Genomic DNA, 21,517 nt, shown 5'->3' on the forward strand with positions numbered 1-21,517 from the left:
TATATATATATATATATATATATATATACTGCAATACATAACTATACGTACTTAATCCTCTCCATCCAAAGATTGCCTGGAAGAGATCGCTTTTAGCGATAAAGCCTATTGTTTTCTCAGTGTGAACAGTTTTTGTAATTGTTTATATCTATATAAGTTTACTACTGTAATCTTTAGAAGGAAACAATAAAAAGTATCTATCTATCTACCTACATATGACCTTAAATGTATTGCAGGAATCAAGTTGATGGAGAAAACTTATGACCATTCCTTACGGCGATCTATAGGGTACGTCTTTTTACTACCTAAATGATTAGAACACTATAATCTTGTAAAAAAAAAAACAAAAGAGCTACTACAATCGAGACAAAATTTAGGTAATAAAAAAACACACATGGTTAAACCCTATTCTTACATACATAATTGTCACACCTGTCTCCCATTAGAGTAGACAAAAATAATGGAACGCCAAATGCTTCGATTCAAACAGACCTCTTTCGCTTCCTCCGCATTCATCAATCTTTTCATACACGCTCGTCGGTTACGGGTACTTTTAATTTGGCCCTTCCTCAATGGAAGAATAATTATCAAAATTAATTCAGAATTGGCGAAAATACCGTTGCTAATAAAAAATAAAAGTCATTTGGAGAGCTAATAATTTTGAAGTCACTTACAAATACAACGATAATGAAGTACAGTAATTAATACAGTTTTTACTATCTATCCATTTGCATTTTTGAGCAATTTCAATCTAATCTTCATATTCTTCATCGCTGTAATTTGATTTTTCATTTTTAATATTTGCATTCCGTCTAGCGTTGTACATCTCCAACAAATCCACCTTTTGCATCGTAACCCTTACCAGATCCTTTAATATCTTCCGTATATCCTCGTCTTGAGAGATCAAACTCTTTATACGCTCTTTTGTAAACCCGAAATCTCTTCTGCCGCCTATAGGTGGCTGCATCTTCGGTTGCATTACTTTCTTCTTTCTTCCTCTTTGAATTTGAGGTTGAACTGGTTGTAGTTGGGGAGGCACTGGTTGCATGGGTGGTAATAAATCCTGCAGTGGCTCCATCTGTCTACTCATGAAGGATTTCTGTTGAGAATTACTAACGCATTCATTTTCACAACTCATGCTGCAACACATTTTGGGAAATAGACATTGTGGGCGTGGTGGAGGGGTATGCTCGGCATCTCTGTGTGCTGGTGGAGCTTCAGTAGCATGTTTATGGTTACAATCCTTATAGTAAATCATATTTTCGAAGCTCTCATCAGAAGACAAGATATACTTCTTTGATAGGGCGATTCTTACATATATTGTGATTAATAACTGAAATAAAAAAATGTAAACTTTGTTAAACTTAGATCTGAGTATGGTGTGCCTATTTGTTCATTGCATTAGTTATTATTATGACAAAACAGTCGTGTGATCCTGGCATAAAATGGGGAATCATTTCCTTTCTCGTAGACGTCGGAAGAAGTAAGTAAGGAAACTTAGTAGTCAAGAAATGGGCAGCAGCGTCCCTCTTAAAACATGATCAAAACCTAACTACATTTGCCAAGTATGACAACTACTGGCCAAATCTCCCTCAAGGGGAGGCCTACGTTTTTTTATATATAACTATGATGGCAAACAAGCAGATCTGATGCTCAGCAATAGACAGTTAAGGCCAGATATGACGATCATGACAAAATTTTATAAGTACATATTAAATAATAAAATACATATAATAAATATTACACAATTATGAAATTACACTTTAATATAATAACAGAAATTTGATTTGTTTTTGTTTCACATTGTTACATTATAAATGACGTTCAAACATTAATAACACTTGAAATACCAATACATATTTGTCACAATATTTTCTTACATTATTAAGCACTAAGTAAATACAGGAACAAAGAAAAATCGAAAGCTTCCAAAATAATTATAATTTATCACTTTTTTTTTATATTTATTGATAATTAGAACCGAAAACATTCCCCTTTGATATTAGGCAATGGGTATTAAATTTAGTATAAAAATGTTTCCATTCTTTTTGGTAATAAATTACTTATATAATTGTCTTGCTTATTTCCAATATTGTATAATAAAAATTAAAATCTCTACGCAGTTTCAGTGGATCGAGTCGGACAATAAGGCGCTGATCGTCAACAATTCGAGCCGCCCAACTTTGAATGCGGTCTAACGAAAGGAGCTGGTACTGTGGCGCTCCTGCCCATAGGTGAAAACAGTATTCCATATGTGGCCTATTCCTTACTCCGAGATACTTAACGTTTTTTGTCTTCTCTCAACCCATATTCCTTCGGGGAAATCGGTTTCTCTGATAATAACCTAATACCAGGGTTACCATTCCATTGTTATCTTATAAAAAAACAGCGTATTGTAAGCACAATTCACAATAACTTATTCCTTACTCCGGGATGCTGAACATTTTTTGACATTTTTCAACACATGTTCCCTAAGAGAAATCGGTTTCTTTAATAACAATCTAATAATTTTTAAATGAAAATGCACACACTGTAGATAACTAAGTAATATTCAAATATATATCTCACAATTTCTGTCACATCCATTACATCCACGTTACTCGGAAGCGGTGGTTTAAATCTTTACACGTTGCCTCTTATCGCAATTGAGGTGAGATTGTGGAAACACTGAGATTTGTTTTGTAAATTTTCAGCAATGGAATGACATACATACATGCATATATCGATACTCGTTTCAAATGCGGCTTACTATTACTTTACTTTCTTTACACTCAAGCCAACCGCAAAATTGGTTTTTTTTCGTAAAAAAATGTTCTTAGACTATTTCTCAATCATGAAAATACACGTCTTGACTTTATTTAATACTAAATATATCCCGCGGTGATATAAATAACGAAAAAATACGATAAACAATTCCCTATATAAACTGCCATAAATTTTTTTTTGTACCAATACATCCACTAACTCCCTGCAATATCCACTAACTGCCTGTCATTCCATCATTGAGGATTAAAATAAAATAAATTTAATTATTTTATTCGTTTAAATTCGATATATTTTTTATTTGTATTTTCATCTCTATATTAATTAACGATTTAAATCGTTATTAATAATGTGAAATTATTTCAAACAATATTTTGTAAAATACAAAACGTTCCAGTTTAACGTAATCGTATTACTCGAGTATTTCACATTTTTTAAAAATCCCAAGCGCCGTACATTCACTAACGTAAGTCTTTTTTCTTTTAACATTTCGTTTTAGAAGAATAACAATTATTTTATATAATTGCGCTTGTTAATTAAAAATTAACAATTTAATATTTTAACACAAGTACATAAATAGTATAATAAAGTAATTAATGTTTTTACAATATTATTTCTGAAATGAATGCGTTGATAATTTTTAAATAATAAATTGTATATATCATAGTAGTTTGAATTATTTATTTATTTATTAAACTTTAATACACCTAACAAATGTAAATGGCGGAAAATATAATAAACGGTGCGACGTATTAAACAATATTAAACGATAACAGTATGATACTCATATTACATACATCACACATGTATTGTACATTGTACATGTATACATACGTATATATATGTATATATATATATATATATATTAATATCGGACGATAAATAACTGCTCAGATATAAGAGAAATATCAACATCAAACAAAACAAATTATTTTTGAATTATTCTTGAATATAAAAAGCATTTCTCATTTGGCAATTTACTACATAATTGTCAGATGAAATAGAAATATTAAAATATAAAAAAAATCATATTCTTATAATTAATAAGATATTAAAAAATTTCAAAGCATGCGTCCAGTAAAGTGGTAGCTTAACTAGTTAGAGCGATGGACCCCACGTCATGCCGGATCCCGTGCATTCAAGTCCTGCATTTTAATAATTTTTCTATTTCAGTGAAACTTTGTAAAAATATCAGTATTTTTTTTCCATCCTTACAAAATTAATATAGAACCAACTGGAGAGAAAACTATGCATTATATGAACAATAATAATTAAATCAGAGCAAAATTTAACGCAAATATAGCGTAACAAATGTAAAGCACTGTCGAATTAAAAACCTTCTTCTTTGAGAGGCCACTTAGAAATTTAAATAAGTTCTCTGTTTAACCGAGTAACAAACAATCAAATATCATTAGCTTAATTAACTTTATACAATTATGTACTAAAATATATTTTAACCGACACCAAAATGAGGGCTTCTCAATTCGGTTAATTTTTTTTTTATATTTGTTACATCAGACAGTTGTAGAGCAATTTGGAAATTTATTTTCTTATCTGAAAGGATATATTTACAAGATATATTTAAAGGATATATATTTACCAGAGGGAGACTTTGTACAAAAGTCGATTGCTTGGGTACCTCTGTCCCATTCGTGTTTCTACCGTGAAGCAGTTGTGTTTGCATGGCTGTGTTTCGGTTTGAAGGGTGGGATATGGCGTGAATTTACAGGGTACAGAGGTATAACACCTGAGTCCTCAGGAATGGCAACGCATGGGGGATATCATGGGCGAAACGGTATGTGTGTGTACTGTTATGTCCATGGTACTGCTTATGTTTATAGGCGACGGTTACCACTTTCCATCACGTGGGCCGTCAGCTTGTTTGCAATTCTAAGTCGTATAAAAAAAAAATTACAGATTGGTTCCATGGACATTGTATCAAAAAACAAAATCACTGTACAAAAATAGTTTTTATTTTATTTTATTTTATTGGCACATAAATTAGATCACAACCATAAAAAAAATTTAATAATAGTTACATTTGTGATTCGGCTAGGTTATAATCCAATTACATTATTTATTTCAAAATATCTAGTTTTGTCACATTTAAAGTCTTTTTTTTTTTGTGAAACACTCATTAATTATCATAATATATATGGTATGAGTAATCCGATATGAAAGAAACAACTTATTATCGGTCTTATCTACTTATTAATATGTAGTACTGATCATGTGCCTCGGGCGTTATCGATTGAAGTGTATCTGCAAAACAAATGTACTGAATTTCAAATAGCTAACAGTGAGATATTGTAATTTTAACCGACTCTAAAAAAGGAGATGATTATCAATAATTTTATTATTTCTCTTTAGAGGTGTGAGTAATTATTATATATTATATAATTAACAAATTATTCACAAAAAAAAAAAGACTTTAAATGTGACAAAACTAGATATTTTGATATAAATAATGTAATTGGTTATTGGCAATCACAAGTTAACTATTATTTAAGTGTTTTAAGGAACGCCGCTGTTTATGTGACCAATAAAATAAAATAAAATACGAAAACTATTTTTGTACAGTGATTTTGTCCATTTTTGGTATATGTATACACATGGGTAATATATTTTTTTTTATACAACTTAGAACGGCAAACAAGCTGACGGTCCACCTGATGGAAAGTGGTAACCGTCGCCTATAGACATGAGCAGTACCATGGACATAACAGTACACACACATACTGTTTCGTCTATGATACCCCCCATGCGTTGTCATTCCTGAGGATTCAGATGTTATTCCTCTGTACCCAGTAAATTCACACCCTTCAAACCAAGACACAGCCATGCAAACACAACTATTTTACGGTTGAAACACGAATGGGACAGAGGTGGGTAACTCTGTCCCATTCATGTTTTAAAGCAATCGACTTTTTCTTTACTCTTAGTAAACATTGGTCGCGTACGATACCTTATATACACGTGAATGTAATCGTTCTTAATCATTAGCATTCTTTTGATTAAATGTGTTGCCAACCTACCTGCCAAGCCTGGCAACTACTAGTAAAACCTCCATTGTGGAGGAGATCTATATTCAATAATGGACACTTGACCGTTATATTTAATATATATATTTTTATTTTTTTATGTAATTTTACGCAATTGTACTAGATACATATTTAGGAACACGAGTGCAAATGCTACTCTAATTGGGCACTACCACTCACTTTGTTATAATCGAATAATATTTTATAATCTTTTTTTTTTTCTCTTAGTGTAGTTGTACCCAACTGTACTGTAACACGGACCCCAATGCTCCCCATAAGTGGGCGCCACCGTTCAAATTGCCAATCCCATCAAAGTGTGGAGATACATGAAAGAACCGACGGCGCGCCTCATTCAAATTCTATCAAACATTTAATTTTCTGTATTCACTAGAATTAATGCAGAATCGCCGTGTGTGCCCCGACATAGAATGGGCGGCCCCTACCTTTTCCGTGGGTGTCGTAAGAGGCGATTAAGGGAGGGCGAGGAATGGGCAGCAGCGTCCCTTTTAAAACATCTCTAAAGCCTAACTGCGGTTGCCAACCCGCCTGCCAAACGTGACAACTACTGGCCAAACTCCACTTATGAGGAAGGCTTATGTCCAGCAGTGGACAGTTAACGGCTGAAACAACAAAAACTGGAACTAATACGTTTACAGCAGAAAACAAGTGAAAAGGTCGGGCTAAACTGTAAGAAAGGTCAAGGTTTAATTTATTTTTTATGCAACTTAGAATGTCAAACAAGCTGACGGCCCACCTGATGGAAAGTGGTAACCGTCGCCTATAGACATGAGCAGTACCATAGACATAACAGAATATACTATGTCGCCCATGATGTTCCCCATGCATTGCCATTCCTGAAGACTAGGCTAATAAGTGTTATGCCTCTATATCCTGTATATTCACTGCAATATCCTACCCATTAAATCGAAACACAGCCATGCAAACACAACTGCTTCACGGTAGAAACACGAATGGGACAGAGGTACCCAAGCAAACGGCTTTTGTACAAAGTCTCCCTCTAGTTAAAAATCTTGTACAATTAATATTTTTTTAAAAAATTTGTATAATAAATTTTTTCTTTGTTGAATAAAAAAAGTATAATAAATCATTAAATTATATCCTTTTTTATGCCACCGAGGTGGCAAACAAGCATTCCACCTGACGGTAAGCAGTTCCCGAAGCCTATGAACGCGTGCAGTACCAAGAAAAATAAAAAATACGCGCGCGTTACCGATCCTAAAGAAACTTCTTTACCCCTTTTCTTGAAGAAACCCATGCTGTAGTCTTTTGGAAAAACCTCGACAGAGAACTCGTTCCATAACTTCAGCATTCATGGGAGGGAACATCTCTGAAACTGCATTCTTTTTTTTAAACAGCATTACTGCTTTGTATGTTTTCTTTTTGCCCATATTTGATATCTCTTGTTATAGTAAATATCCTTTTTGAAAAATGTATATATTTCAATATATATATCTTTATATAATTACAGTATTTTAATCGTGTGGAGAATCTATTCCTAATGTATATAATAACAGAACTGTAAAGACATAACTAAAATTGTAAACAGTTTATATCGGGTACGGTACCGTAATTTTTATTATTTTATCTTACATAAAATAAAAATAAATATATGAAAGTAACGTCGCATACTCGATGCAATTTAACACTAACTGGAAATTATACGAAACTCAGAATCAGAAACGCTGCAATAGCATTACTTCTACGTTCCTACGTGCTGTTTTATCCCTATATCTTCTGTAACGTTGCACTTTGTCCAATATTAATTTATATTATAATTATAGGGGCGAATTGAGGGAATACCAGAGGGAGACTTTGTACAAAAGTCGATTGCTTGGGTGCCTCTGTCCCATTCGTGTTTCAGCCGTGAAGTAGTTGTGTTTGCATGGCTTGCTTCGGTGTAGCTCGTAGTTTGGTTACCGGTCTTAAACGATATTCGATGGGTGCATAGAGAAGCAGGCAACATATCTAAAAAAATCATTTGTGTTTCAACCGTGAAACAGTTGTGTTTGCAAGGCTGTGTTTCGGTTTTATATGGCGTGAATTTACTGGGTACAGAGGAATAACACCTGAGTCCTCAGGGATGGCAACGCATAGGGGTATCATGGGTGAAACAGTATACTCTGTTATGTCCATGGGCGACGGTTACTACTTTCCATCAGGTGGGCCGTTAGCTTGTTTGCCATTCTAAGTTGTATAAAAAAAATTGTCAAGTTCTATGAGATCTGTTTTTAAATATATTGATTTTTTTATTATTATTTATATTCTTATTTATTAATTATATTAGTTTTAAATTTTACGTTATTTTTGTTACTATTAAATTTTTTATTAATCTCTTTTATTTATTATTATATTTTTTTTAATAAAAGACTATAATTGTCAATATGCTGTGTAGTTCTGGCATGGAATAGCCACCCCTTCCTTTCCCTTGGGTGTCGTAAGAGGCGACTAAGGAAGGACGAGAGATAGGCAGCAGCGTCCCTCTTAAAACATCTACAAAGCCTAACTGCGGTTGCCAATCCGCCTGCCAAGCGTAGCAACTACTGGCAAAAGCCCCCCAATGGAAAGCTTATGTTAAGCAGTGGACAGTCAAAAGCTAATAAGATGACGATAATAATTGTCAATATATAAAAAAAGGTTAATTTTACAAGACCCATGAACATAATTAATAAATTATAAATATAATATATACGCAAAGGAGAATGGGATTGTTAGTAATGGAGACTGAGAATCCCATTGCTAGCAATATACCCAACCAGGCCGACCTCCTCGCGGTTCCCCCTGGAAACTATCATAGTTAATTCCTGATGAATTAATCATGATGGGCTAACTGGCCTGTTTTCATTGTCATCTATCACCCTTCACTGGTGCTCCGCTAGCGTATCCCGTTAGCGCAGGCGGGGTTACCATACCATTTTCACCCATCAAAAAAAAAAAAAAAAAAAAAAAAAAAAATATATATATATAAATATATATATATATATATACGCAACTAGCTTTTACCCGCAACTTCGTCCAAGTAACCAGGATATGCTCACTGACTGTGATAAAATCTCTCTCTCTCTCTCTTGATATATCTCTTTTCTTGATATATATTTACATACCAAATTTCATAGCAACTGGTTAAGACACTAAAGGATAAAAAATAAACAAACAAACTGACTTTCGCATTTATAACAGTAATAAAAAAATTATAATAACTATATCGAGTTCTCTGACGAGATTTTCCCTAAAGGATTACAGTTTTTTCTGAGCGGCAACACGCGCGTCTCTACTGATGTTGCATACGTCCACAGGCTACAGTAACTATTTAGATTATAACGAACTATATATATTAGATTAATTGTTTGCCATTCCAAATTGCATAAACTAAATGGTAAACTGGCCTTATAGGTCAAATGACTTTAATAAAATTACTCTATAAACGTTTAAATTCAGTTTTTAAAAAAGAATCTTACTATACAAGTGTATATTTGCATTATTAAAATGCAAGGCAGTGAAGACTAAAAAATTGATTAATACCGAACAATAAAAATTTATGTTAACATTAATTTGATATTTTTAAATACTCAATTAATTAATTCACGCCATCTCACCTTCCAAGTACATCCAAGAGGGCTGGTGCCGCTGCAACACACCAGGAGACTATCAAGCGCCGTCAATATTCATCCCTTGGAAATGGATATATATTTGCGGCGTTTGCAGTTGAAACTCTGGGTTCGTGGGGCCCCGAGGCCATGAATCTTTCCAAAGAGATTTCACGCCGGCTGGTAGAAACCTCTGGCGACCAGAAGGCTAGCCTATATATTGGTCAACGCATTTCCATAACTATTCAGCGTGGAAATGCAGCAAGTCTCTTAGGTACCCTACCAGCTGTCAGTGATCTCAAAGAAATTTTTTATCTTTAACTATTTAAATATATTCCATTAGAAACATTTACTTAGATATGTATAGAAATAAGGTAAGATTAGGATATTGTATTGTTTTTTTTTTTTTTTTGGGTATAGGTACATATAACAAGACACATGACTATTCGAGACGGTCCTATTGGTCATAATACACTGTGAAGTTCATTACATATGTATATATTTTAATTTTATTGTTAAATAAACAAACGAGCAGACGGTCCACCTTATCGGCTACCGTCGTCCATCAATACCCGCAACACGAGGGAAGTTGCTTCTGCATTGCCGTCCTTTATACCATATATGATATTAAAATATTGTTTATGTACTTTTAGATTATTTATGTTATATTATTATTTATGTACTTTTTTTTTAATTTTATTATCAATAAAAATACAAGTTACAGAATTTATGTTACATTAGCATTCAGAAACCACGTAGGTTTATATTAATACTAAATACATTAAAACTATTTAAATTGTATTAAAACCATGCAAGAAGTATTGTTTTAATTTACACTTGATGTTGCTAATAGTAATGTTATCTCGTACATCGGTGGGTAGTTCGTTAATAAATCGAGGAACCAGGTAGTCAGCCGTACGCTCGCCGTAACAGTTATTTACGCGAGCGCTATTGGTACAAAGTTGCTTCCGTGCGACCGCCCTCGTATATACAGCATGATTAATTTCGTTCCAATATTTTTTGTTAAAAAAGTTTTCCTTAAGAAATGTGTATTTAAATTGTAGATGTACAGGTAAAATATTGCAATGTCGAAAAAGACCACACAAATTTACATATGTAGGTGTATACAGCTGTTTTTATTGTATTATATATTCAATTTTTTACTGGGTATTACTTAGTTTATCTTTAGCTGTACGGTTATTACCCTTGTACATTCTACAGTTTTCTTTCAGCTTCTCAGAGATTGAGCTTGTAAGCGATCTCTTTATGGGATAAGTCTACCATTGTATATTAAATACTTTTAATGTATTCAGTATAAATTTTGTACAATAAAGATTTTATAATACAATACAATTGTTTATAAACACTAATTACCACTTTTCATCAAGTGTACCGTCAATCAATCAGCTTTATTAAGCATAAAAAATTTTATGCAACTTAGAATGCAAACAAGCTGAGACGGCCCACTTGATGAAAATATACCGTCACCTATAAGCTATATTTTTCCTGAAAAAAAAGTATTAGCAATGATTTACATTTTGACGCATCTTTTTCTTTCATAATAAGTAAGTTCAAATGACCTGGCGAATTAAATAGATAAGTATAAAAATGGTTATAAATAATTGTCAGTTTCTATAAATAAAAGTCTAAGTTAAAAGTTTAACGCAATCCTATAACTGACGATGAGCGCTATTTAAAAAAAAATAAGTAAAGTTATAAAGATTTTAATTTATAAAAAAACATCGACTTCAAACGTGGTCATACTAGTTATTTTTATTTAAAGACTAAACTACTATATTGATTTTGTCAAAATGTCTATTGAAAGAATCTGAAGGTATTTGTCCTCTTAAATAAAAAAAAATTGTACAAATCATTTTAAAAATGAAGAAGTTAAGAGATAACAAACAAAAACAAAAAAAAATACAACCGAATTGCTTACCACGAATCTACAGAGTCCAGAGGAATAATATCTGAATCCTCAGGATTAGCAACGCATGGGGGGTATCATAGGCGAAACAGTATACTCTGTTATGTCCATGGTACTGCTCATGTCTATAGGCGACGGTTACCACTTTCCATCAGGTGGGCCGTCAGCTTGTTTGCCGTTCGAAATTGCGTAAAAAAAATAGAAAAGAAAACCTCACCCTTCTTTGAAGTCAGTTAAAAAATGTAAATTCATTATAATAAAATGTTCTATCTAATTAAATGTTATTAACCTAAAAATCATACCTACCTATTAGAACTAATATCAAAGGGGGAGGAAAAGGATTGTTAGTAATGGAGACAAAAAATCCCATTGCTAGCAATATACCTAACCAGGTCGACCTCCACGCGGTTCCCCTGGAAACTATCATGATTAATTCCCGATGAATTCATCATGATAGGCTAACTGGCCTGTTTCATTCTCATCTATCAGCCTTCACTGGTGCTCCGCCAGCGTATCCCGTCAGCGCAGGCGGAGTTACCATTCCATTTTGATCTAACAAAAAAAAACTAACATCAAAGTGGACCTCTTAATTAACATAGTTGCACAATTGTATTAGATTAGTGCCTATAAAAATAGTTATAAATATAGATATTGAATAAATAAAATAAATAAATTTACAATATATTTCTTTCGTTTTTATGTCACTTCAGTCGAATATTTAAAACTAAATTACTCCTAAACAGAGTGGTTTAAAACTTTAATAGTTAAGAGGGCAAATGATTAAAGTGAACGCGGAACGTTACCCTGAGGACAGGTAACATCCGAGTTACCGATTAGTTCACACTAGTTATTACTGAAACTAGAATGTGTGATGGTTAAAGCACGAAACGAGAATAATATAGTTAATGTTTCGCTATTTTGTCATATATTAGTAAAATATTAGAGATTATTATCTCTATAGTGTTAATTTTAGTTTATTAATTAATTATATTAAAGTTTCCACACATACATAGTGTTTATTTTGGAAAAAAATGTTAATAATGGGTCTAACAGCTCCATTGCGGGGGAAAGGGATTGTTACTAATGGGGTTTAACTGACCTATTACTAGCAATACACTCTATCAGGTTGTACAGTTGGGAAAATCAGCAGCAGTACTAGTTCGTATTACATACAATCCATTCACCCAAATAGAGAATGTCTTACTGTCCGACTCAAGAGATGTTGCATCTCTGTGCGAATTTATCATGGGCACTGAAGAATTGTTCGGATTGAACCACTCTTTGGAATCAACCATCTGGACAGCAGTTTTTCAGCACTTTCTCGCACGCACAACCACTCTTTGGAATCAACTTCCAGCAGCAGTATTTCCGAACCGATACGACAACATAACCTTCAAGAAAAGAGCATATTCCTTTTTAAAAGGCCGGCAGCACACCTGAAATGCCGTTGGTGTTGTGGGTGATTATGGGCGGCGGTAGTCACTTATCATCAGGTGAGTCGCATGCTCGTTTGCCCCCTGTGTTATAAAAAAAAAAACAATGAACCCATAGATTACCATAAACCAATGCCATCTACATCTCGTAAACAAGGCTGCGCCAGTTCACACAGCTTTGAGCATTACATAGCATTGTTATCGTCGAAGCTATAGGTATCTATTTTGTTTCTATTGTTCAAACTACACCTGACCGCGTTAGCAAAGGAGGGTACTGTTTTTTGTTCTCCGTTTATATTAATACAGCCATTAAAATAATGAGAATGCAAGGCATTGATTCAAAGGTACGCAAGTGTCGTTGTTTTTTTTTTTTTTTTGCTATAAATTGAAATAAAATGTTTTGAATAGAAAGAGTTTTATTCAATTCACTAGCTTTTAGCTCACTGCTTTTTGCGGGTGAATTTTAAAAGTATGAAAACTAAGATATTGATTACTTCTAGATGGTGTATCAAGATAAAATATATGCCAGATTTTAAGTTAGGCCTACAGGAACACAACTGCAAAAGCTAGATATAATTTGATTCAGTAGTTTTCCATAATTCCGAAATAAACATACAAATAGACATACAAAATTACTAAAAATTATTGTTGTGACATCTATTGCTGTTATTAAGGCCCTTATATTTTTATATCTTCTGTATACAGACATCTTCTAGTTGTAATATATATATAGGCGACAGTTATCACTTTCAGGTGGACTGTCAGCTTGTTTGCCATTCTAAGTTGTATAAAAAAAAATTAAGTGCATAGTATAATTATGTATTGTATTATTAGTTAAAAGGTTTATTGAGATTTCAATCTTCTCTTGAAGGAAGTAATGGAAGGACTATCCTGTATGTCAGCAGGTAACCTGTTCCACAGTTGCGCAGCACGAAATGCGAAGGAATTTCCAAAAAAAAAACATTATGTTAATAAGATTTACCTACCTTTTAACAAATAGGAATTAGTATCTTAAATTTTAGATGAGAATATTTATCATTATCATTAATGATGGATCATAACTCTTAAAAATAAAGTAATAATAAAATAAAGACTATAATCCCGTGATATATTTAATTTACTAAAAAGAAACCACCTTAGCTTCACCTGCAATTAATTTGGGAAGGGTGTTCAAAATCTTTCCTTAGTAAGAGTTTACTAAATAGTGTATTTTTTTTTAATTAAACTTTCCTAGAGTATAATTTTTTTCATACTTATTATAATTAATAGAGAATCTTAATATATCTATTTATTAAGAAAACATTACATGAAATATACAAACATATAGCTCGGGTTATATGTACTGACCGGGAGAGAAAATAGTCTACATTCTTATCCCTGTGTTGAATTATAATAATAAATTAATAAATATAGCCTTTATTCCCGAAACAGTTGATACATTTTACCTTAAAAAACGTTAAACTATTTACAATATGTCTTGACGTTCGGTGTGTCTTACGATATAGACCTTTTCGAAGCCTTCCACTGTTATCTATTAACAGCCACTCCTATCCAAAGGAGACCTAGAATCACTTTCAGGGAGTCCTCCCACCTTCGCACTTTACGACCTCGGCTCCTGATGCTATTTCTCGAATACCAGACTTGTTCACTCCATTTTCCACATTTGCAACAAATATGCCCAGTCTATTTCCCTGTGTTCTAAGATACCAAAAAACTGATATCGATGTTTCAAAGCCCAGAATAGTCAGACTCAAACTAGATTTAAAAACTTAAAATACCTATAAAATTGTAATTACAATCATCATATAAGCCTTTAGCTGTCATATGCTTGGGGGAAAGGGATTGTTAGCAATGGAGTTTGACAGCCCCATTGCTAGCAATATGCCCTATTAGATCAACCTCCACATGGTTCCCCCTGGAAACCATCGTGAACAATTCTTGTTGAATTCGTCACGATAGGCTAACTGACTTGCTTCATCCTCACCTATCATCCTTCACTGGTGCCCCGCCGGTGTATACCGATAACGCGGGTGGGACTACCATTACATTATCATCCATTTAAAAAAAAAACTGTCCTATGCCTAAGTGCTTTCCCCTTGGAGGGGTTTGCCAGTAGTTGTCACGCTTGGTAGGCAAATTGGCAACCTCAGTCAGACTTTGGAGGTGTTTTAAACGGAATGCTGCTGCCCATTCCTCGCTCTTCCTTAGTCGCCTTTTACGACACCTACGGGAAAGGAAAGGCTTTCTTTTCTATACCGCAAAATATATATAAATTACTTTTGCTTTACAGTTTATATTTTATTTACACTACTGCTAATTTTTCTTAAACTTATTACCTAAAGTCTTCCAAAACTTTCTTATAGTATGGGTAACAGTCACCGCAGTGGTCACTGGCAATAGAAATACCACCATGACAATGATAACCACGGCACCTGAAGTCTTGAAAAGTTCTCAAAGCAGACCTTCCTGGATGGTATAGTTAAACATGCATGATTACATCCCTCTATGCATTCATCGGTAAAATTTAAATAACCCAGATAGAAGGGGCGTATAATTGGATCCCATTTTCTATTAAAACCTTTTGTTGTTAAACTAAACAAAAGTACAAAAATGAATGTACATTTGGAAAATGCAAATACGTTACGTAAATCTATGAACATAGCCTAGAGCGATGAAATATATTTGCCAATATATTTTTTATTGCAAATCAAATGTTGTTACAGCAATAAAATATAATGTAATCTACTACCTAATAATTTAAAAATTAATAAATGTCGAAAGGTTCTAGATATGTTTCGATATTTAGACGATAGTTACTCAATCAATCTTGAACGGCTAAAGGATTTTAATGATAGGATATAAATTTTGAAATCATAAAAAATAACTACTCAAAATGCTTAAATTTAAGTTTAATTTAATAAAAATAATTTCTTTATTCTGTCCTTCATATTCAGTATTAATAGATAGAGTACTTTACATCCGATTAAAAAAAAAGTTTTCAATTTTTTTTTTAGTATGTTTATTTTCTCATAACTCTGTTAGTTGTGAACCGATTTGGAAAGTTCTTATTTATCTGAAAGGATATACTTACAGATTGGTTTATTTAAAAGTTTTATCAAAATCTGTTACTTAAAAAAGTTTAATTTACAAATCAAAATAAGTGATTACGATACCGGCTTCAATTGTTAAGTCTTTTTTTTTTTCTTTGAGGAACGATATTTTTTTTTTTAATTTAGAATACAATTATTATTTTAAATTTATGTAAAAAAAAACAGTAGAGTATAGATAATATATTATATTGATGAAATTGTAATATTTTAGTATATGATTATCAAAAATTATTTATAAAATAGCAACGAATTAGATATTCTGCTATTAAGAGTACCATTTACTTCTTGAAGGGGGACTATTTCTACTGGAAAGGGAGAATATGAGTCGTTCATGGTTACTATATGTACGGTTAAAATACATACATATAAAATGCTATTACAACCGAATGAAGGCTATACAACAAATAAAATCAAATATACCTGATTTGAATTTTATTTCATTTTATTTAACTTTATGATTTTGTTAATATTGTTCTCTTTTAACGGTAATATTCATATGTATTTTTTACAAAACACTAAATATATTTTGTAAGGCATAGATAGATAAAAAGCATGGATTTATTTTGTAAGGCAGTTGAAATTACCATTGCCCTTGGAAGAACATTTTGCACGCTGTTAAAAAAATATATTAGATCTATACAAATTCTACAATGAATAACCAGCATGTCTTTGTATCTACAATGCACACATGTTTGCAAATAAATCTATCTTTTTCTTTATAAGATAAAAAAATATATAGCCTTCATTCTTCTGACATAGGTCATAAAATACGTTTCAGTATCTTATATTTATCCCAACACATAAAAAGTAGGTATGTACATGGGATAGTAATAGAATGGATAATAAATGGGATAAGTGAAGAAGGGTGGTGATGAAATCTTTTTCTCTTCACACATCGACTTATGTCCTGTATTCCCAAATGATTCTTTCAGGAAGGTAGCCTCTAATAAACATATGATTAAAGTGATTTGTAGACGCATTTCTGTAATGAAAAAAACATTGTTAGAATCATAGATTAAGGACGGTACCTGCGATGTTAGAAAACATCACAAATAACACTGCAGCAACTACATAGCAAGGCTCCTACGTAGAATGGGCCACGCCTACAAGTAAGAGACAGGAAACGTAGGAAACTTAATGGTCAAGAGGTGGGCAGCAGTGTCCCTCTTAAACGCAAACGCAGTATAGGACGACCCTCACTAGATGGAGCGATAACTTCAAATGCATTGCAAGGAATCAGTGGATACAGATGGCTCAGGATATTTCCTTATGGCAGTCTATGGAGGAGACCTATGTACAGCAGTAAACAAACAACGGCTAATAAAGAATAATTTTCGATAATAATTATTCAAGATTTACAATTGGAGAGTATTTAAACGTAGTAAAGTTCGCTTATACACTTCTATATACGAATTTACCTGAACATCAGTTATCTAGTTCTTTTATTCCGGTGTGAATTTTATTTCCTTTCTGTTCACAAATTAATAATATTTCAATCGTTATTAAATTTCTCGAGCCTTCCATTAAACGATAAATTAATCTAACCATTAATGGGGCTTTTATCGCCCATTGATTAGTGGTACTGTGATTAATATTTCTGAAAACAATAATGGACGACATTTGATGACAACGGAAGCACTTTTAATTTTTTCTAATTTTTTATTAATATTTATTTCTTGTTTTCTCACTGCGATTATTTGTTGTAATTGTTTGTATCTATAATAAGTTTACTATTGTAATCTTCTGGAAAAAAGAATTAAGAGTATCTATCTATCTATTAATTAATAATTTACACAGCAATAATGATCATTATTATTATTTTTAATAGTAATAAATATTTATTTAACTGATTACATATGGACCTGAGTCCTGGCCTTACGTTAACTGCGTCTCAAGAGCCAGTGTCAAATTTTTATTTCAATCTAAAAGAGAATTCTATTTAACGTTAAGTCCAACTTTAAACAGTGTATGGTATGAGTGAAATAAAGTTATATATAAATAAATCTATTATTTACGATCTGTTTACAAATAAGTGCCACATTTTATTACACCACAATTTAAAATACCCACTTTGCATTACGTACAATTCGGCATTACGTATGTTGATAAAAAGTATTAGATATAAGCACGTATTATAGTTTCTATTTTTAAGTTATTTAAATAAATTATTTCTGAGTAAAATCTAAATTAAATTCACAACACTTTTTTAAAAGACATGACAAGTTACTGGCTTTGCCTTTAGGCTCGTTTCATTTAGAGATTTTTTAATGATTTATTATGCTTTGGTATCCAGATCACTTCTTACAAATCCTGGATATGTAAATAAAGTGTATTCTTACTTCATCAATACACAAGATATAATAGAGTAAGAATATAAGTAAATACAGGCCACATATATTATTTATAGTTTCTATATTTTACTAAATTCGAAATTGACACGCATCTCTATTGTTTCCTATATATTATATATTTCCAATTTCCATTCATGGTTTTCTTTGTCGCCCATACTTTATAATCATAAATGTAATTAGAGACTCTGCCAATTTTTATTTGAAATTCTATAGTTTTTTTTAAATGTGAACTGTATAGGTACTTCTACAAATTTATTTATTTATTCAAAAAACCAGTTTATAAAACTATAAATATATTACAAACACTTTAAACAAATTGTTATAAAAGGTCTTTGGCTTTCCTAACATGTATGCTTAATATATTACATAAATCGAATTCCGTTTAAAATTCATACTGTCGGTCAAATGAAAATATTCCAATCAAATCCGGAATAGAGAGAACTAAAGCGCTGTTCACATACGTGGCGTATTTATTATATAAAAAATTCGACTTTTATAATAACACATAACAAATGAGTTATTATAGTAAAAAACTAGCAGGTGTTTAATCATACCAGAGGGAGACTTTGTACAAAAGTCGATTGCTTGGGTACCTCTGTCCCATTCGTGTTTCAAGCGTGAGGCAGTTGTATTTGCATGGTTGTGTTTCGGTTTGAAGGGTGGGATATAACGTGAATTTACTGGGTACAGAGGAATAACATCTGAGTCCTTAGGAATGGCAACGCATGGGGGGTATCATAGGCGAAACAGTATACTCTGTTATGTCCATGGTACTGCTCATGTCTATAGGCGACGGTTACCACTTTCCATCAGGTGGGCCGTCAGCTTGTTTGCCATTCTAAGTTGTATAAAAAAAAACATAAAAAAGACTATTTATTATGAACATTATACTTATTAAATTATTATCGTTATCAGCCGTTAACTGTCCACTGCTGAACATACGCTTTCCTCTTGGTGAATTTAGCCAGTAGTTGTCGCACTTGGCAGTAAGGTTGGCTACCGTAGTTGGAGTTTGGTGATGTTTTAATAGGGACACTATTGCTTATCCGTTGACCATTATGTTCCCTTAGTCGCCTCTTACTCTACCCGTGGATAAGGAAAGTGAAATTTCATTTATATTCACACACTTTTGGCTATAAAATAAAAATCATTTGCATTCCATTCTATACAATAAAGTCCAGCTTCGCTAGCTGAATGAAAAACAAATCTTATAAAAATATATCGTGTATGTGATAGGACGAGATAGCACTATATATACATCTTTCTTGTGCGGATTCTTCGTTTCCCACTAATCTAGAATTTTTTATAGATAACCTTATATACTGCTGTTTATACTGAGCTTTATCAGCATTTGTAATTTACATATACGATTAAAATCTATGTCTTAATAACTAGTGAACCGCCCCAACTTCACGTGTTTTTTTTAAATAAAAACATAGTCCATGTTACTCGCTAATAATGTAAATTTCTATTGATTAAAGAAATTTTAAAATCAGTAACTTAATTTTTGAGTTTATCTATTCTTTATTACAAACAAACAAACAAACTATTCTTTATTACAAAGAAAAAATATAAATCTTCCCCCTTTATAAAATTATATAGATTAGTTAAGGCATCATATTTACTTTTAATACAAATTTAAAAAATTCTAATAAAAAAAAATAAACTAAAATTACAGAAAAAGCGCTTACAGAAAGAAATGACCTTGATTTTTTTTTAGTAATGAATTGTATTATAATCTATAAACATAACTTTTACTTTTAAAATATACAGTATAAATATTAGTCACAGAATCTGCAACTAAACACAGTGTAGAAAGAGCATTAGCATAGAGAATGCATCGACCTTGATACGTTTGTCTATTCTCGTATATACATACTATAGTGTTTTATAATCATTTATAAACCATTGGGACAGTAAAAAATTTCGTAATAAAAACTCCAACTGAGTATGTTAATTCAATTTGTCATAATTACATTATTCTATGCGACTAGTGCCTAATCTACATTTTTACCTACATATTATAAACTCGTCCCGTTTTAGAGACAACAAAATTTAAACATTACCTAACGAATTATGTTCATACTAGCTTTTACATGCGACTTCATCCCAAAGAGTTAATGCATTCAATAGTTAAGGCGCTAAGAGGTTATAAACAAACAATGAGTTTGTTTGTTTATAACCTCTTAGAGATTTGTTTATAACCTCTTCTTTCTTCTTTCTTTTTTCTTTCTTCTGGGTCTTAAGATTTGTTTATTTATTTCAATTTCAGTACACAATTATATAATATAAGTAAGTGTACATATGGTAGACTTAGCCAGAGGGAGACTTTGTACAAAAGTCGTTTATTTGGGCACCTCTGTCCCATTCGTGTTTCTACCGTGAAGTAGTTGTGTTTACATGGCTGTGTTTCGGATTGAAAGGTGGGATATGGCAGTGAATTTACAGGGTACAGAGAAATAACACCTGACTCCTCTAGAATGGCAACGCATGGAATATCATGGGCGAAACAGTATACTTTGTTACTTTTTTTTGTATACAACTTAGAATGGCAAACAAGCTGACGGCCCGCCTGATGGAAAGTAGTAACCGTCGCCTATAGACATGAGCAGTACCATGGACATAACAGAGTATACTGTTTAGCCCATGATACTCCATGCGTTCATAATACTGCTCATAACCATAGACAACGGTTACCACTTTCCATCAGGTGGGCCATCAGCTTGTTTGCCATTCATAGTTACATAAAAAAACGTTGTTCTCTTCCATAACAAGAACTTTGTGTTGTATATAAAGTTCCACCGAGTGCCAAATATAAAAAATACGACCGAAATGAGAACCCCTTCTTTTTGAAGTCGGTTGACAATAATAATAGTAGTAATAAACATCTCACATGTCCAGCCATAATAACCATATAGGATCCGGTTTTAAATTCCTCAAAAAGCCTCATATAACCAGTTATTCATAATGGCTAAATCTGTCGTCTAAGGAATAGATAGGTATAATGATAAAAATCTTAATAACAGCATTGCCAGAGTATTTTTTTACTATTTTGAATAAAAATGGTTCCGTTTATCTATTATTAATTGCATAAAACTTTGTACTATTGTGAAGGCTATTCTCGAAGTTTATTTGCGTATAAAATCCGAAACGAGGATATCCCCAACAAAATCAAAGTTACCGACATAGCCTGAAGGATAAGCAAGCTGAAGTGGCAATGGGCTGGTCACATAGCTCGAAGAACCGACAACTGATGGGAAGAAAGTTTCTTGAGTGGCGACCTCGTA

The 21,517-nt window shown here is 32.4% G+C and overlaps 1 protein-coding gene and 1 long non-coding RNA gene across 3 annotated transcripts; both read right to left on the reverse strand.

Moving 5' to 3' along the window:
- Window positions 1-705: 705 nt before the first annotated feature.
- On the reverse strand, window positions 706-2,640 carry LOC113510484 (uncharacterized). 2 transcript variants are annotated; one of them, XM_026893939.3, is made up of 2 exons: window positions 2,569-2,640; window positions 706-1,333 (listed from the first exon to the last, which is right to left on the reverse strand). In XM_026893939.3, the coding sequence occupies exons 1-2, from the start codon at window positions 2,584-2,586 to the stop codon at window positions 752-754; spliced, it is 600 nt and encodes a 199-aa protein (XP_026749740.3). In that variant the 5' UTR covers window positions 2,587-2,640; the 3' UTR covers window positions 706-751. The 2 variants fall into 2 exon arrangements, with proteins under 2 accessions (XP_026749740.3, XP_052748544.1); XM_052892584.1 differs by lacking the exon at window positions 2,569-2,640 and adding an exon at window positions 2,428-2,561.
- Window positions 2,641-16,049: 13,409 nt separating this feature from the next.
- Window positions 16,050-17,939, reverse strand: LOC116412687 (uncharacterized). Its single transcript, XR_004223860.2, has 3 exons — window positions 17,759-17,939; window positions 17,298-17,476; window positions 16,050-16,861 (listed from the first exon to the last, which is right to left on the reverse strand). It is a non-coding gene; the product is annotated as an uncharacterized LOC116412687 (long non-coding RNA).
- Window positions 17,940-21,517: the final 3,578 nt, after the last annotated feature.

The sequence above is a fragment of the Galleria mellonella genome, unplaced genomic scaffold (genome assembly GCF_026898425.1).
Source record: "Galleria mellonella isolate WM207_F2 unplaced genomic scaffold, CSIRO_AGI_GalMel_v1 utg159, whole genome shotgun sequence".
In the NCBI taxonomy this organism is placed as follows: domain Eukaryota; kingdom Metazoa; phylum Arthropoda; class Insecta; order Lepidoptera; family Pyralidae; genus Galleria; species Galleria mellonella.

What these genes read in the sequence shown, in the direction of transcription:
- LOC113510484 (XM_052892584.1), bottom strand. Translation starts at nt 2,454, where the DNA reads ATGTCAAAAAATGTTCAGCATCCCGGA. An exon ending in AAAATGTTCAGCATCCCGGA is followed by an intron (nt 1,334 to 2,427) that starts GTAAGGAATAAG and finishes TTTTTATTTCAG; the next exon opens with TTATTAATCACAATATATGT.